This window comes from Anoplophora glabripennis, unplaced genomic scaffold, assembly GCF_000390285.2.
Source record: "Anoplophora glabripennis isolate ALB-LARVAE unplaced genomic scaffold, Agla_2.0 scaffold134, whole genome shotgun sequence".
NCBI classification, from domain to species: domain Eukaryota; kingdom Metazoa; phylum Arthropoda; class Insecta; order Coleoptera; family Cerambycidae; genus Anoplophora; species Anoplophora glabripennis.
The window spans coordinates 11,441-30,801 of record NW_019416384.1 but is presented as its reverse complement, the minus strand read 5'-3'; the positions used below and the strand labels follow the sequence as shown (position 1 = coordinate 30,801).

At 31.4% G+C, this 19,361-nt stretch overlaps 1 protein-coding gene across 1 annotated transcript in view; it reads left to right on the top strand.

Annotated features, from left to right (window-relative positions):
- Positions 1 to 19,361, top strand: part of LOC108903773 — a 56,439-nt gene that overhangs the window by 31,950 nt on the left and 5,128 nt on the right. Inside the window, exon 2 of the mRNA XM_023454381.1 lies at positions 14,487 to 14,765. Within this exon, the coding sequence (XP_023310149.1) occupies positions 14,487 to 14,765 (279 nt within the window). The remainder of the gene's footprint in view (positions 1 to 14,486; positions 14,766 to 19,361) is intronic.

Below are 19,361 nucleotides of genomic sequence, written 5' to 3'. Positions count from 1 at the left end.
TTAGTGCCATATGACCACAGAGCATTAAAACACTTAACCACAGATAAGATGTGCTTGTTTTGTTTGTATATTTCACTTTTCGATTAGATTGATAGATATAATTGGGGTCATATGACTTGACTTTTAAAAACACGAATCATAAGTCTGTTTTTCCAAATTCCATCGTAAAAATTGTTTTTTTACCTCTTTTTAGTGATTCTCATACCCCGCCGCTAGGCAAGCTGATGTGATCTCGAACAACGGATCGTGTTAGCCTTGACTTTAAAATAACACGTCGCTACATCATCCAAAAACAATCTGTTTTATTAAATTAATTGGCAACACTGACAGTGTAATGATACAACTTACCAGGGTAAGTCCTAGCAGCGTAAAAAAGGATTAAAGGGGAGTTTAGAAAACTAATTCTAACTCGACTATTTTTTTGAATGCGTACATTCATAACAATACGACACCACTGCAATTTACGTAGAAATTAAACGAACACGTATTAGATCACGGCGTGCTAGTTCTATCTATACTTGGAATGTTTATAAAGAGGTGCATCATCAATAAATCTGTCAGGAATCAATACAAGGCAAACGGCAATATGGAGTCGGAAGAATGAATGTTCTTAATTGGGTAATATATACATAAATGTGGTGAGGAATTCTCGGAAAATCTCGATTATCGCAAATGCTTTGGAATTTTCTTCTTTTAGTCCAATCAAATTAGATTTCCACGCGCCAAAATTTAGTTCATTAAATAATGGTACACGTACAAATTAGGAAAAATTCCGTAAAATTGAAAAAACTGCTTTACGCCAGCTCAATGTTAGGGCTTCATTTTCAAAATGGCGTCCAAATTTCGCAAAAAGCAGTTTTATTCATAAAAAAAAACTAAACATTAGGACTTTAGTTTTAGATTAGACTTTTAGTTTAAGACAAAAATTGTAGAACTTTTTATAATAAAAATGTATTAGTTATTGCAACAAAACGGCAGAAAATCGCATTTTTTTTTTAAACTTCTATATCTTTAAAACGAATAAATAGTTTTTTATGAAACTTTCAGAATGTGTAGTTCTTGGCAAGTGTAGTAAGTGCATTTTTGTATAATTGCAAAATATTTGATAGTTTTTGCTAAAATTGAGTTTTTCGAAAAAAATACATTTTTTTTTAAGTTTCAATAAATCATACAGTAATGCACTTACGTGACCCATCTTGGACTTTCTCTCTAAGGGGGTGTACTTTCCTGTGCAAATTATGCGCGTATTGCAAAATAATTGGAAATATGGGAAAAATTGATCGACATCTTTTTTTGGGACTTTCTTAATCGGAATGGCATTATTGCTTGCCATTTGAAAGCTGACATTTTTTAACGAATTTAAAAAAAAAAAGGTGTCCTATGACCAACTGGAGCCGGGAAAAACCTTTTTTTTTCAAAAAGTCGCTACACATGCTTAGATAAAGATATAGAAGTTTTAAAAAAATGCAATTTTTAGTCGTTCTAATGCATTTATCGGGCTGAGCTCAAAATTTTTCTCAAAAGTTCTACAACTTTTGTCTAAAACATTGTTTTCTAAAATGTTTAGTTTTTTTTTTGGAAAAAAACGTTACCATCGCATATTTTAGATTGTAAGGCGCCTTTGTCCAATGTAAGTATAATAAAGCCTTATAAAGTTGATTAATTCAGTGTTTCATGAGGGTTCAGTGAATTTTTGTTTTCGTTTTAAAATTTTTGTATGATATGAAAAAGTACGTATGCGAATCAAGTTAGAACATACTTCTTGTCAGGACAAAACAATGTTATTGCAAGAAGATGACATCAGATGGATTATCTCTTTATAATATTAGATAATAAAATTATATAATTTATCGAATAATGTTACAAATTAATGCTTAAAGAAGTTGAATACGAAAACACGCCCCGTTTGGATTGACCGGAATATTTTTAATTTCCGATAGTTACCATTCGAGAAGTTGTAACGAAAGAATTTTTTTGTATTAGAAAGGAACTGGAAATAGCGTTTTAGTAGCACATTCTTGCCTCACATATGCTCCATCAAATCAAATTGCATTCTTAACCTGCATACCGACCAAAATGTAGGAGCATAATAATTAAGTTATACGAGTTTGGAAGCTTGGTGTAAAAAAATATACTTTTACTCAACAACATTTACTTTATCACACACAATTTTCTTCTAATTCAGCTTATGCCAGTCAAAGTTGTTCGATATACACTAGTCACAAAAATTAAAGGATAAAAAAAACTTAAATTTTTAGGTGATTTTCAGCGAACAGCAATAAAAGAGAAGTAAATTGAAGCTTCAAGTTTCTAGTTTCAAGACGTGAAAGTCAGAAATTATTATCGTTAACCATCTTTTAAGAAACCCAACGGGAAAAAAATTCAAATTGTGTTCCTGTGGCTGTTTTTGAAGAAGCTCAATAAGCGATTTTCCATTTATTGCCAGCGAAATCCAGGGAACATTTTACGAAAAAGTGTTCTTTAATTCTACTAGTGGATAAAGTATCACTTTAGATATTTCATATGTGTGGATANCAAAACTAGGATTAGTTCATGGCAAACGATATTTATTTAGTCCAAATAAATCCTTTTTTCAGTGTATGACCAACTGGAGCCGGGAAAAACCTTTTTTTTTCAAAAAGTCGCTACACATGCTTAGATAAAGATATAGAAGTTTTAAAAAAATGCAATTTTTAGTCGTTCTAATGCATTTATCGGGCTGAGCTCAAAATTTTTCTCAAAAGTTCTACAACTTTTGTCTAAAACATTGTTTTCTAAAATGTTTAGTTTTTTTTTTGGAAAAAAACGTTACCATCGCATATTTTAGATTGTAAGGCGCCTTTGTCCAATGTAAGTATAATAAAGCCTTATAAAGTTGATTAATTCAGTGTTTCATGAGGGTTCAGTGAATTTTTGTTTTCGTTTTAAAATTTTTGTATGATATGAAAAAGTACGTATGCGAATCAAGTTAGAACATACTTCTTGTCAGGACAAAACAATGTTATTGCAAGAAGATGACATCAGATGGATTATCTCTTTATAATATTAGATAATAAAATTATATAATTTATCGAATAATGTTACAAATTAATGCTTAAAGAAGTTGAATACGAAAACACGCCCCGTTTGGATTGACCGGAATATTTTTAATTTCCGATAGTTACCATTCGAGAAGTTGTAACGAAAGAATTTTTTTGTATTAGAAAGGAACTGGAAATAGCGTTTTAGTAGCACATTCTTGCCTCACATATGCTCCATCAAATCAAATTGCATTCTTAACCTGCATACCGACCAAAATGTAGGAGCATAATAATTAAGTTATACGAGTTTGGAAGCTTGGTGTAAAAAAATATACTTTTACTCAACAACATTTACTTTATCACACACAATTTTCTTCTAATTCAGCTTATGCCAGTCAAAGTTGTTCGATATACACTAGTCACAAAAATTAAAGGATAAAAAAAACTTAAATTTTTAGGTGATTTTCAGCGAACAGCAATAAAAGAGAAGTAAATTGAAGCTTCAAGTTTCTAGTTTCAAGACGTGAAAGTCAGAAATTATTATCGTTAACCATCTTTTAAGAAACCCAACGGGAAAAAAATTCAAATTGTGTTCCTGTGGCTGTTTTTGAAGAAGCTCAATAAGCGATTTTCCATTTATTGCCAGCGAAATCCAGGGAACATTTTACGAAAAAGTGTTCTTTAATTCTACTAGTGGATAAAGTATCACTTTAGATATTTCATATGTGTGGATAAAAGTAGTTTTATGGCATTGCCACAGTATTTTTACCGACATACAAGAGTCTTTCCTTAATTGCAATCAATTACTTTTATTTGTACAAGTCTGCCAGTTTTCGAATATGGTATAAACTAGTACTACTTATAACAGATAAATGAAATACCTTCGAAGAAATAAACCTTCAAGATTAAAGCAAAGCCGTCGTGTTTCCATAAATTAGTTAAAAATTGTTCAGGTTTCGAACATAACAGATACCTATTAAGTAATCACAGAAGTTGTATAGATTTTATACGTTTTCGAACTTGTGCAGTCTTTTTTGAGAAAATTTGATAATCGACACTGTCACTGCATATTGTTAGCTAGAATTGATAAATTTGAAGGCACTACAAAAAAGGAAGTAAACATACTAGTTATAATACGTAATAATAATTCGTTTTCTCTTTTATTACTTATATCAATGCAACGATTAAATGTTTATAAATCGTACACGTGTTTCTGGATCACGTTTTAACAAAAAATGGAACTGCTATGTGTTGAATATGAATAGGAAACAATTTTACCGTTTACATAGCTAATTAAGCCGCTGGATAGGTATGCAGGTAGTTTACTGCCTATTACGCAAGGATCAATTAATTAACACGACTTAGATACTGCGTATACAATTGACCATCGCCCCTGAAGTATCTATTGTTTCTGTAGACATTATGGAACGATACATTTTGCGTGTGTTTTGTTTAAGGGAAACGATTTGGAGTTTTGTTCTTTCTTTCCCATGTACTACGGGTAAGTATAGCAAATGAAGAGGCATCCAACGTTATACAGGTGACGTAAATAGTTTACTGGATATTTTTGGATGTTTTTATTCGGAAATTACAACCAAAATGGCGGACCCATTATGGCGGATTAAAAAATACCATTGAAATTCGTATTTACCACCTAAAGAAATTCATTATGGATCTTTTAAAAAATTAAATCTCTTTATAACCAGATGATTAAAAAATTTACAATAGAATGACTTATGCATGTGAAATAGTGGAGTCAAGATAGCTTAAAATTACGCATTATTTCGAAATAATTATGGGAAGCATGGATTTTCCTAAAACCTTTTGAAATTACTTGGAGATAAGTATTAGAAAAAAGTTATAAACTTATTTTTGTACGCTAATCGTTTTTTAATTGTTTAAACAATAATAAATAGTTTTTTTAAGAACATTTAAAATAATTCAATGAATTTTAAATCGAATTCATTCAAATTGACAAAACAGGGGTTTTCGATGTCGTTGAACAAGAATATGAAGCCGGAAAATGAAAATTCAAAATGGCTGATCCAATATGGCCGACTATTTTAAACAATTTATTTAACAATTATCGATTTTAACTCAAACTCGCTCATATTTGTAATAGAGAGGTTCGAAAAATGAAAATTATAAATGGCTAAAGAGGTTTTATTGAAAACATGTTTTATTTTTTAAAAAACAAATTTATTATTATTACAAAATAATTAATTTTTAAATCTCGAGTTCTTACTCTTCTTCAAAAATAACCCTGCTTTTCTTAAATGCAACTTTTGTCCTAATCATTTTTTTGTTTGAGCAGTATTTTCTGAGATAGAGGGGGGTTCCAAATTTTTTGAACACCCTGTATATATTAGACTCATATATGTGTCTGCATCAATAAGAGAACTTATATTCACAATTTCAGATACAGAATATACGTTTTAAAAATGAATATTAAATCAATTCATCAAAAAATGTTATTTTTTTGCTGTTATAACAATTTTCCACTTATTACTATAAATAAAAAAAATATTTTTCGGTGGATTTACTTTTTTAAGGTCTTAACTTAATTCTTTGATGGCTTATTAAAGAAAAAAAAAATTTTTTGTACATTATTAAACTTTAACAATAAATTTCACGGATTTTTCATGAAATATTTTAATTTTTTGTAATTTTTTGTTTTTTCAACTATTTCAATTTTTTAAGAAAAATAAATTGTACCATCTTATATATTTTGCAAAAACTGTAATTTTGCAACTAATTTGTTAAATAAGTAATTTAGCGTACACTCTACAGTTGGTAACTTTTTATATGTTGTTTCTGACAACTTTACAAAGCGAAAAATAAAAAGTTCCCTCTTCCAGTAATTTTCGCGAAGTCAAAATCTATCTTGACTCCACTAAAAATAGTACGAATGTTTTTGACAATGTTATTTAATTAAATTAATTTTAACCAACGAATGCCAAATTAATTAAACCTACGACTGGGACAATATGGTATTTTTTTATAAGCAGAAGTAATTAAATATAATTATGCGGATAAAAAGTTGTAAACAATCTTGCCCAGTCCAGGACAACAAATTAAAATGAAATGCAGTTAATAAGAAAATAAATTCTTGACACTTATCCACATCTTAATTATAAAATAAAACTTAAACAACAACAAAATTCATTCATATTTACTGCTCACAGAAACATAGAATTGGAACAATATGTAGCGCATAATTGTGTGAAAAATGTGGGCCGAAGTATCGCAAACCTCATGATGCGACAAAAACTATCCCGTAAAAAATATCCAGTTCCGCCCGCGGTCAGCAAACCGCTGAATGAAAACAATAATTATCGAACCTGCATCACACAGTCAACAAATTTGACACAAACTGATCGATATTATTAACGTATTAGTCATTCCATGTCGAATTCATATCAGCAAATTAATCTAAATTATTTAATAAAGATTGAATCTGCTCAAGGTTAGCCGCTGCCCCGGGACAAGGCGTTGTTAGCACATTTAGTGACATTTTTTTTACTTTGCGCCATTCTTTGTAAATACAGAGCGTGACTGTAGCCCGCGATCCCATGCGTAGGTGTTGGAATGACTTTGTAGGCATACAAAGAAGGCCCGTGAAGTATACCCTGTTACATTTATGATGTCATTCGTCGTGATACGCTTTAGTGACAAACCCATGTCTTTTTTTTTCATTGTTTTGATTAATTCGTTGCCGGATTCTATTGTCTGGAGATTATATAAGTTGCCAGCTGAACTATAAATAAATAAATGGAAACGAACTTATGCTGATAAATTGCTTTTACATGTCCCTGTTATTTCTCTTTCTTAAATGGTTATCAGAGTTTCTACAGAAAATTCACTATTAAAATATCTACGAAAAATTTGGTGAAATCAAGTGTTCTATTAAATGTTAGTAAGTTTAAAAAATGAACAACCTGTATATTAATGCGAGTTATTGTCAAATAATTTAAAGCTCAATCATCCTAAACTCCCACGACAATACACCGACGCAAGTGAACATGTTTTTAGAAAAATCACCATTTTTAGCAATATCTAGAACTTGACAAGATTACTCTATTAGCATTTATTTGTAATAGAAACGCACGTTGTAAGATCAACTAGAATGCCTAATTATGTTTCTTAATGTGCATTATCAAATGCCGATTACAAGAAGACGACTTTAATTAAACCCGATATGGAAAGTTGTCCAATTAAGCATATTTTAAACATATGTCCCCTCACCTAAATTGGATACCTACGATGCAATTTTGTAAGAGGCCAATGATTACAAGCCATATGACCAGAAATTTTGTTTGGTAGTACAGTACCTAACAGTAAGTTTATTTATTTCACGTTGGTAATAAAATTTCAGTGAAATTAAAAATTATTTTTATTAAAACAATATGATCAAAATTACATTAAAGTAACGGTTTGTCATTATTCATTGTAAACAAATCATTAATTTTTAGTTGATAGTACCAGCTTGTAATCATTTATGAAGTTTTTGTAGCACAAACCGCTAAGGAAATAGATATTTTTTAACTTTACCTAATAACTGTCACTTCTCTGGACATGATAATACCTAGTATCAAATAAAAATGGTAGTCCAAATACTGTTCATTTAAAAATAACAATTTTTACAATTCGGTACATTTAGGTGAATGCAATTTTTAATAGATTTCCAGCTAACTGGTGTCGACGACTTACTTAGTCATTCTAAAATCTTCCACACCGTAAAGTTTCAAGGCTGCCAGCGGCAATAAATTCTTTTTTGCAATCGTAGTGGATGTGTTACTAAAAACCGAAATGCCAAAATTATTGAGACCAGCAGAATTTTATCAGCTTTTACCTGTTTTTTTCAGAATTCAAATTGCTTTAAAACTTTGTGAGATAAATGAAAAAAAACGGAAAATAGTAATACAATACAACGTTTTATCCATAATCACTTCACAATCATATTTGTGGAGTCAGAATTATTGAAATTTAATAAAAAAAAATATTCACACGACTTGATATTTCTTACTAGTACTTACTCAATGAAACGTGGTAGGTTTTGATATACCTACTCGTTGCTATAGTACGTTGTTTATTATCAATTATTTAATAAGCAGTTCTATCTGAATTTGGTAAAAATGTAATAAAGTAATTGTGTTCCTGTGACTATTTTTGAAGAAGCTCAAGAAGCAATTTTCCATTTATTGCCAGCAAAATCCAGGGAACATTACAAAAAATTTAACGAATGGAGGGAAAAACGGAGAGTAATGACAATAAATGAGGAAGTCATGCTATCGTATTTTTTAAATTTGGAGAAAAAATATGTAATATCATCTATGTGATGAAGTATTCGATGTTGAAGGCTACTATAAATCTAGAAAAATATAGATATAGAAAATATAACAAGCTTACTGCTTTTGAACGGAAGACAACAGCACTCCAAATATCTCGCTGCATATGTTAATTAATAACAGCTCATGTTACCGTTAAGAAAGATGGCTATTTTAACTACCTTTTCTGACATAATTAATGTTAACATTGACATTAGTTCTGCATCTACTCACAATTCGAAGACGATTCTAAGAAACCGCCGTTCGAACATTTGCATAATCATAACATTTGTTGATTTATTATCAATTATCAACGTATAGGCACCTGACATTACTCAACTTACGAGTTTCGTGTTACGCAACGCTTTGGTATTTGTTTATAATATTTTTTTTGCGTTTTACAGTAACGTAATTAAATTACGTAGCCTTACTCACGTGTAAATGCCTTGAAAACGCATGACTGTGATCGAAGTTGTAATCTAGTAATATTCGTAGTGTAATTAGTAACGGTTTTCCTTAATAGGATAAGTTATTTCAGTTCCATTCTATGGTAAAGAATTAGTAAACAGTAGTTAAGTCGACTTGATAAAATAGCTGCTAGAGTCAAATGTTTTTATTAGGGACTCATTGAAGGAGTCCTGCTGGCTAGTTTTTGTGGAAATAGACGATTTTCTTTGATGTAAAACAACTTTTTTCGATAACTAGAACCCCTCTTCTTGCCTGTAGTTCCTTTTGGTTATGATAATAATAGCCAGTATATTTCAGTTTCATACGAATTGCGTAAGCAGTAATAATCCTATACTAATGTTCTAATAATTCTAGGCCATTTATCTTCGGCAAAATGTTACAGACAATTACTCCTTGCAAATATTATCAGAGCATATGAAGCAACGGCAAAATATGCAGCGTTAGCTTCATATCACCTCAAGCAAATCTCCCAGTCAAGATGCAATATTACCGCTTCGAACTTTAGACAATAATAACAGCTTCGCTTCTTGAGAACGTCGTAATTAATTTTTAATGATGACATTGAAAATTAAATCGCTTTTAAGAATCGCACATTTCCACAGCCGTACAGCGGCGGCCTTGAAAGACCAACATCTTATTGGGATAAAAATACCCAAACGGGTTCTTGCGTAGAATAATGGGCATAAAGATATATTTTTATTTCGTGTCGGTTTGGTATATTTTTTAATTTCTTTCGAAACCAGTTGAACAAAGCGTTCCTGGCGACATCCGCAGGTTCGGACCAATTCTGGCAATAGGTCTGGAGGACAGGTCAGATCCATTCGAAATGTGCCGCAACTTGCTGGTTTTTACGGCCTCGGTTTTGTTTTGCAACGTAGTGACGCAGAACACCGGGGAATATTTACAGCCTCTTCTTTCGGAAGGTATGTAGATTTTTAATCGAACATTCTATAGTTATGGTTTCTGTTATTTCGTGGTGTTAAAAAACATCACTTTTTGTTTGTATACCATGATATAAATTACATAAATATCATTTTTATCCACAATCACCCTAAAATCGGACGCACACATATGAATAATAATAAACCTATAATAAATCAAATTTAATTTATTTACTTATTAACATTAATATTTACATTTATTTATAGTAGTAATAGACATTTCGTTTTTTTTGTTTTGTTTTATCACATTTAAGTTCCTTTCCGTTAATAACAACCCTTGTAGCATTGTTGCCATCATTTTCGGAACGCATCTGCCGAAGTTTGTGAATAATTTACACAAGTTACAAGTCTTTTCTTGTAAGGAACAGCAATATTTTCCTTGCAATATCAAGTTTCCTCAACACATCTTTCTGCTACTAAGTTGACTTTACACACGTTGTGATGTGACAGGGTGGTAAATGTAAATTTAGAAGCTCTGTAAGGAGCATTTGCAAGACACAGAAAATTCAACAATTTCTGTTATTTGTAATTACTTTCACTTGTATATTACGGGATCGACAATTGCATTGTAAAACATTTTAATAAACCGGTGTATCGAAATTTCGTAATTCTTCTTAGAGTGTTGTATCGTGACTGTAACAGTTTATTAAACAATTGCATTAGGTATTTCATTCTTGCGTTTGCAACTAATTTGATATTTACTAAATAATGGATAAATCGTGATGTATATTAAGCTAGTTAGTTGGATTAATTAAGAAGTTAGGAGACTCAGCATTGCGCTTCATATGAAAATGTCAGCTGCCAAGGAATCCATGCTTTACTAATCTGATTCGAAACACATCGCAAACGTTGTAATAATGTGCAATGCAGGCTCTTTCTGTGTTTTTTTCCTTGAATTTTTGATGGCTTTGATTAATAAAATGATGATCTTAAAAATTATCTAAGTTTACTGACCGAACTTTCTAAATATCCAAAGACGTCGAAATATTAGTCCACATGAAGGCTAAATGAGTTGAAATTTTCAATTTTTCTATTTTATTACCAGAATTTGTTTATAGAAGAATGTAAATTTAATGTATTTTTTATTATTATGAAACAGAAATTATCGATTTTAGAAGCCATGAATACTTGCATAATAATGTGTATTATAAACATCTTGAGCGACCTGCGCCCACTTTTTTCATGCAGTTATAAAATGAAAGTTCAAGAATTTTTGACTGGAAAAATATGATGTAATTCTCATAGCAATTGTATATGTGTTTTTCCCAGATACGGGGTGATACAAGAAAGAAACCTCTTCCGTTTTGGAACCTTTACCTTAAAAAAATGTGTATCACATCATTGATGTGATGATTTTGAGGCAATTTGCAAAAATGTTTGTAAATTGTCAAATAAATTTTACTCACTAAAAATTAGAGTCACGTTTTTTGAGCTAAACACTTCATAATCATGATCAAAATGGATAAAAATAATTTATTGAGGTTTTCTCACATTTTTACCGCAAATAACGTTTAAAATGATGAAAAAAACTTTTTTTAATTTTTTTTTCAGAGATTACAGACTGCACAAAAATTAATTAGAAATTTGTCTCAAAAAACGGTATGAATCGGGGTCGAAATCTGGTTTGGGTCATCAACTTTAATTTTATTTTAATTAAAACTTGATGAACAGAAGCATAGGACGGAAAAGTCGAATCGTGCTGGAAACAATTGGATTTTGTTTTCTTCAATCTCCGGAAGGTTTCCAAAAAAAATAAAAAAAAACAAAAATTCGAAAATTTTTCGAATTTTTTTTTTCATCATTCATTTGCCGTAAAAATGTGAGAAAACCTCAAAAAATATTTTTTCCATTTTAATTATGATTATGTGTTTAAACTCAAAAAACGTGATCCTTTAATTTTTAACAAAAGTTTGACTGTTTGAAACATAGAAACGGTTTTCTAGATCGAGATGAAACTTCACAGGGTTCTTCTGTACGACCATTTTTCGCCGAGATATCGATGATTGAAGACAAAAGGATCCTTTTCCATTAAAAGTCCGATATTTCCATGAAAAATGGTCGTATCGAAATTTAAAAAAAGGAAATTGAAGCTGAAAGCTTAGGCTTAGCTGAGAAAAAACGTTTTTCCGTGTACTCGGAAAAAAAAATTTGCAAAATTTTTTTTGTTGCGCTATTTCTTAGAATTACATAATAACCATAGCTCCTAAAAAACTTCGACCGAAAGATTTAAAAACTAGAATCTTAGAGCTTCAACGTGCTTTTTTTTATTCCCGATACGACCATTTTTCACTTAAATACAGTCTGTCAAAAATCACGGAAAAATTTCGGAAATTCTTTTGACTCTTTATTTTTTTGCATTAGTGTATGTACTTTCCTTATGCTTAATATTATTTCAAAGCTTAAATTGTTTGTTGATAAACTTGAGCTGAAAAACAAATCCTGAATAACTAACATCAGTATCAACATAAGTAGGTATACATTAAATCTTATATTCTGTCACGTTCTTACAATCTACTACATTTTCGATTAAAACCACAATTTTGCACGTACAAATACGGTTTCCTTTTACTTGCAAAATGTCATTATATTATATTCGACGTTATGTAAGAACTATGGAGTTTATTAATTACAGAACAGTCTTATCAACGAAAAATCATTAAAAGGAAGGCGTTTTGTGGTAGCAGAAGCCATCGAAATCGATGTATTGAGTCAGAAGGGAGCTATTTTGAATAAAATAATAAGTTTTGACAAAAAATTGATATTTTTTAAAAATTCCTGTTTAGTTTAGTACACCTTCTGTAACGTTTCCACGGCAGAATATTCCTCAAACGAAATTTTATGCAAATTCTTTGCTCAACAAAATCGGACATAGTAAAAATCGATAAACGCACTTTCGTATGTTTACAAAAACACGACTAGCTCTGCAGCAAGTGAATATATTGACTTGAAACTCTGCATAGATATCAAGAAGAGTACTACCAACCAAGTCAATATGGATATGAAATACTGAACAACAATTTTTCTTCTTGTGAAGCGTGCATCACAAGCTAATTCTACTTATTAGTTTATATACAACTTATTAGTCCAATTAAATAAGTCTTTAAATCGGAATTTTTGTCAACTTGCCTGAATTTTTGATATGAGTTAGTTTGAGGTATATTATAACAATAAGTGACAGTAATTTTTTGTTCAACCCCCGGCCAAGGGCGAAAAAAGATAAAACAAAGGGGTTTTTCAACATAACTGAAAAAGGGTAAGGGCTATAAAAAAAAGTTTCTCATAAAAGTTGTAAATCATACAATTCTACATAAAAATGGCCTCTTGACTTTTTCTTGTANCAACACATCTTTCTGCTACTAAGTTGACTTTACACACGTTGTGATATGACAGGGTGGTAAATGTAAATTTAGAAGCTCTGTAAGGAGCATTTGCAAGACACAGAAAATTCAACAATTTCTGTTATTTGTAATTATTTTCACTTGTATATTACGGGGTCGACAATTGCATTGTAAAACATTTTAATAAACCGGAGTATCGAAATTTCGTAATTCTTCTTAGAGTGTTGCATCGTGACTGTAACAGTTTATTAAACAATTGCATTAGGTATTTCATTCTTGCGTTTGCAACTAATTTGATATTTACTAAATAATGGATAAATCGTGATGTATATTAAGCTAGTTAGTTGGATTAATTAAGAAGTTAGGAGACTCAGCATTGCGCTTCATATGAAAATGTCAGCTGCCAAGGAATCCATGCTTTACTAATCTGATTCGAAACACATCGCACACGTTGTAATAATGTGCAATGCAGGCTCTTTCTGTGTTTTTTTCCTTGAATTTTTGATGGCTTTGATTAATAAAATGATGATCTTAAAAATTATCTAAGTTTACTGACCGAACTTTCTAAATATCCAAAGACGTCGAAATATTAGTCCACATGAAGGCTAAATGAGTTGAAATTTTCAATTTTTCTATTTTATTACCAGAATTTGTTTATAGAAGAATGTAAATTTAATGTATTCTTTATTATTATGAAACAGAAATTATCGATTTTAGAAGCCATGAATACTTGCATAATAATGTGTATTATAAACATCTTGAGCGACCTGCGCCCACTTTTTTCATGCAGTTATAAAATGAAAGTTCAAGAATTTTTGACTGGAAAAATATGATGTAATTCTCATAGCAATTGTATATGTGTTTTTCCCAGATACGGAGTAGTAAAAGAATGAAACCTCTTCCGTTTTGGAACCTTTACCTTAAAAATTTTTTTGTAAATTGTCACATAAATTTTGCTCACTTTACAAAGTAACTTTAAGTGCGTTCATTTTAAGAAAATGTTCGACCATAAGTTAAAAAATATCGATCACTACAAAGAGAAAAACTTAATGAATAGTCTTTATTTGTTAAACGCTACATTTTTTGCGCGGTTTCACGAACTTTCGACACGCCCTTGAGCGGTCCGCTGCTGAAACTAATGACAATGCTACTCCTAAGCAAACCGTGCAATTTTTTGTGAAAGTGGCTGAAACAGATCGCATTAAAATTATCAGTGTTGTGTTTAAATTTAACGAATCGTTCTACCTGCTCATTATTTTCCTTTAACAAAACTATTAACATTGCATGCCCATATAATGTCTCTTTTAAGTATAATTGTAATATTTATGGTAATTAACGAACCATAGAAATATGTTTCCTTTGCCACAACACTGACAATTGTGATGCTTTCAGGTTTCCACTTGGACTTGCGCGAAATACAAAGACAGAATCAGATCACGACGCAGATCTTACAGAATTATTTGGAGAAGAGGCTTTTCGGGGACAACCGCTCGTCTAAGCCGCCCAGTCTCTGGGAGATACTGCCGAGGAGCAGAAGAAAACCCACGAACAACATACAGGAGGTGATCAATGGAACGCACGGGGAGAAGGAGACGCTGCAGAGCGTCGAGTCGGAGAGGGTATCGGCGTATGAGGACTACCAGGACGACGAGGAATTCGATGAGAACGAAGGCAGGATATTTTTCATTTTTATTAATATTATGCCTCTAAAAAATGAAGGCTAACTTGATTAGTTTGCGAAATAATTGAAAAAAATCCGTTTTTGTTTCATTTCAGCCTTGTTTTATTAACTAGGTGGATTTCGACACTTTGAGTGTACGATAATTCAATAAACAAAGAAATCCAAGTAAAAAATTTAGATAAATTTGGAACGAATACACTGAAGATGAATTTTTCGAGACAAAACGTCTGAATTTGGTTGGAACTGAGGCAGGACAGTATTGAGGCTCATGAAGGCTTGCAAAAAATGTAATAAAATTTCCAGAGTCGTATTTAAAAAAATGAAGTTGATGATGGTCTTGGGGAGACGAAACGTTACATATAAAAATTGATTATGCCATTCGATAGAGGGCAAAAAGTTGCCAGAGAAAGTGTTTTTCTTTTTTCAATACCACCTCAAACAAGGCTGAAATGAAACAAAAACGGATTTCCAAAGTTTCGTTTTTTTTTCAAATATTTCGAAAACTAATCATGTTAGCCTTGATTTTTTTGAGGCATAATGTTGGTCCCCTGCTTACGAAACTTTGCCTCCATTTAACCTACTTCGTATTTCTTACCGTTTTCGAGATCCCTGTAGTGAGAAGCGAAGTTCGTTTATTTTCTGAACAGACCCTGTACGTTAGTCATTTCCAAAGTCTAAGCAGAAAAAATTTCCAAGAGTTTCTTTAATAAATATGTTCATCAAAAGAAAGTCGCTGGCGCGGAAACTGGAAATGTGGAATTTTCGAGAGAATATTGCTCTTAAAAAGCTCAAGTTTTATTTAAAAACACTTTATTCGGAATATTTTTAATGTACCTACCCATTAACAGCATAATTATTATTCTTTATTAATGGACTGGGACTAAATGTGAGCAACCAAACAGAAAAAAAAAACTGGAAAAACTGCATTATTCACCTTCACCAAGTGATCATCTTCGTCATGACATTTAACATTTGAATCGATTTCAAAATTGTATTTTTAGCGGTTGTTTTTTTTTAACCCACAAATACAGGTATGGGGTGTTACGCAAGACACATCCGACACTATTAGCGGTAAATACCTGTAACGTATAATTCGTCTATGTTTTTTTTTGTATAAAATATCCACCTTCTTAATTATTGCACAGTGAATCACTTGAAATCTTAAAATTAATGGAATTTTGACTTTCCCGCTTGCGTAGTAAATTTAAAATATGGACAAGGTTTCAATGCAGAGTGAGGAGGCGCACCTTCCTTTTTGTTTACCATAATTATATTTATTATTACAAAATTGTAGGTTAATCTGATTTCACTGAAAACTGGTTTCTAAAACTACTAATTTCGACCATAATTAATTAGGTCCGTTTTGTAAATTTTGTTCGATGTTCAAATTTCGAGTTGAAAATAGCTTTAACATATTGATATGAAGAGGAAAACAATAAAAAACTGCCGCTTTAGCCGTAAGTCATAAACGTCGTTTTATACTACCAATTAAAAAATTAGATTGTCACCTTAATTAGACAATATTTTTATAAGTGTCGTAATGGATCTTTCGAAAAGACAATTAAACAAAAAGTCAATTGCAAGTGGTGATAATTATCAATTTAAAACTACTTTTACGAGCCATTTAAAAATAGCAGTCGTAAAAAGATTTAAAATATGTTTGTGTATATAGAAGACTCGTTTTTTTTGTTAGTGGATAATTTTACAGAATTGGATATTAACCAGAACTATAGTCATTAAAAGATTGGCAGACTGCATAGCCAGATTTCTATTATATAATTTATGTGTATTATATTAAAAATAAATTATGCCACATTTATATCACCCATGAAATTATATTGTTAAACATATTTAGACGTCTATTTTAATTCCAAAATGACAGTATACATATATTAACATTATTTTATTTATTCTTATTTAATTAAAATATCTGTATACAACGTGGTCCGTTTTTCATGGCTCACCATTAGCATCTGGGAAACTAAAATAAACCAAACCGTTCCTGAAATATTGTGAAAAAACTGAAAATAGCGATTTTAGACAATGCCATCTAGCGTCCTTATTTCACAACAGAAAGAGCTGAAATTTGGTACTGGGGGATAAAAAGATACGAGGACAAAACAAAATTTCTACGGCCACTAGTTTCAGTTATGCAACATTCAATTGTTTTTTTTTATGGGCGCCATAGCTATTGGATCTTGTCAGTAAAACATATAGGATAAAACAATTGAATGTTGCATAACTGGAACTAGTGGCCATAGAAATTTTCTTTCGACGAACATGGATTGTTCATATCTTCTTATCCCCCAGCTCAAATCAAATTTCAGCTCTTTCTGTTGTGAAATAAGGACGCTAGATGGCATTTTCTAAAATCGCCTATATATCTTACGTTTTCTCAGATGCCAATGAATTACTAGATTGTGAAACACTTGTTTTCTCATCTTAACATCATGCAATTTTACCAAATTATAATATCCAGGCTAAATAACGACATTATTAATAATCAAATAGCCGTGAGTATTTAGTTTTATACACAATTCCAGTACGTTTATTATATGCTTTTAGTGTTACCTTCGTGACCTCATCATTAAATTAGTTTTCCCAACTTTGATTATTATCTCGAGTTGTGCTTGATCGAAACTGTTTGTACGTAATTTACACCTACGCAATCTTAACAGTCTTTATTTACATTAAGAGAAAATTAATTTCTCTTTTCAGATTAAATATATTTGTGCCGACGTACGTAATATGTCACAGTTTCACTTTGCAGTTTACCCTCAGACCTATGTCTTTATATGATGTTACGCTTTTAACCATTTAAAAGATATATTAATTTATTTCTCAAAAAAACTCAAAGAAAAAACGCCTTCAACGCGAGCTCCATTAACTTTTATTGCAGAATTCAAATCTTGCTTGAATTTTGGGACGCCTGATATCTACCTACCTATTAATATAGTTCTTAGGAACTAATGTCTAACAGGAAATAAAGCACCAGCGCGCTTCAGTGAACAAATGCTTTCTAGGAAATTCTATAATCATATTATATATCCTACACTAGTCTGGAAATACTGCATTTCAAAGGCATTGATTAGGTTGATTGGTGGTGTGATACTGCCACAAGCATGTGAGACATTTTAAGTGTAGGTTAGCAAAAAATTACGTTTCCAATTTTGCTGCTGAACAACGATTTTAAGAATCATTTCTTTCCATATGTACCTACTTCAGTAGCGAATATTTATTACACCAAAATAAAAAACATTACACAATTCCAGGTAATGTACCTACCTAATAAGTATGACATAGCTTGGATGTTTCGAGACTTCTATAACTTGTTAAAACATTCAATCTATACGTTATAAAACACAAATTGCAATTGTATTCGTAGAAAGAGGGTCAACCTTTTTTTCGATTTGACAACATGTCGCCTTTACAGTTTAATATCGTCGGCTATCAGTGAAGGCGAATTCTGAAGTCATTTATCTTTCCTGTTGCTAAATGTAATAACTTTAACATTTGACCATCTGAGACGCAATTTGCGTAACCGTATGAATATTTGCATTTCTACATCATCAACGAAGTTTGCTATTGTATTTTTGAAAAAATACGGGTTTACGGGAAACCACATCGTCCATTCATAATTACTTTAAGGGAATTGCAATTGTGAAACAGCATGACCTTATTAGACCAAGGCGGATCTGTCGAAATATTCCACTTCTTGGATGTAAGAGGGGGCAAGCTAATTTTTGCTGGAATACCTTCAGTAGAACTCGCATAATAAAGGTGTAGATCCCTAGATCTGGGTGAGGTCCCGAACATTTTCAAAATTGCAAATATGTTTGTTTTTAAAAAATACCAATTATATCCGAGTTTTTGACTTACTATACTATGTATGTTTTCAGCCACGAAATTTGAATTTTCAGCACCAAGAACGGCGGTGACAACATTTTTATCATTAAGGCGATGTTCCGCATTGTATTAGCTATGTCCTGTACACATTTAGTTTCGCGCAACTCACTCGGTTTCAAAAATACAGTACCTATGTACGTTTTCAGCCACGAAATTTGAATAATTCTATATTTTTCGAATTTTCACCCCCAAGAACGGCAGTGACAACATTTTCAAAATAATGGCGATGTTTCGCATGGTACTAGCTACATCCTGGACAAATTTAATTTCGTGCAACTCTCACGGTAGAACAGGAAATAAAGTTTTAGAATTGAATTTTGCACAATATACTGTAAGTTAAAAATGTTTACATTTATTAGGTACAGATGTTGCAATAATTGATGGGAAAAGGGCAAACTAAGCAAGTTTTTTGGATAATTTTTTTAAAATATTTTAATTGTTCCGAGGGCATTCCAATTTTGCTAAAAAAAACTTTAGAAATTAAATTAGAAATCCAATTGAGAAACAAAGCCCCTCCATATCTTTTTAACCGTTGAAAATATCGAAAAACTAACTCTGGCGTCCCGCTAGCATTTCGTTCGAGGATTCCAGCAAACCAAACCGCACCCTTCTAGGTCGAAAAATAAAAAAGTTACGGGCTGTTCGCCAATTTCAAAAGTCACGTGACTTAAAACGTGACC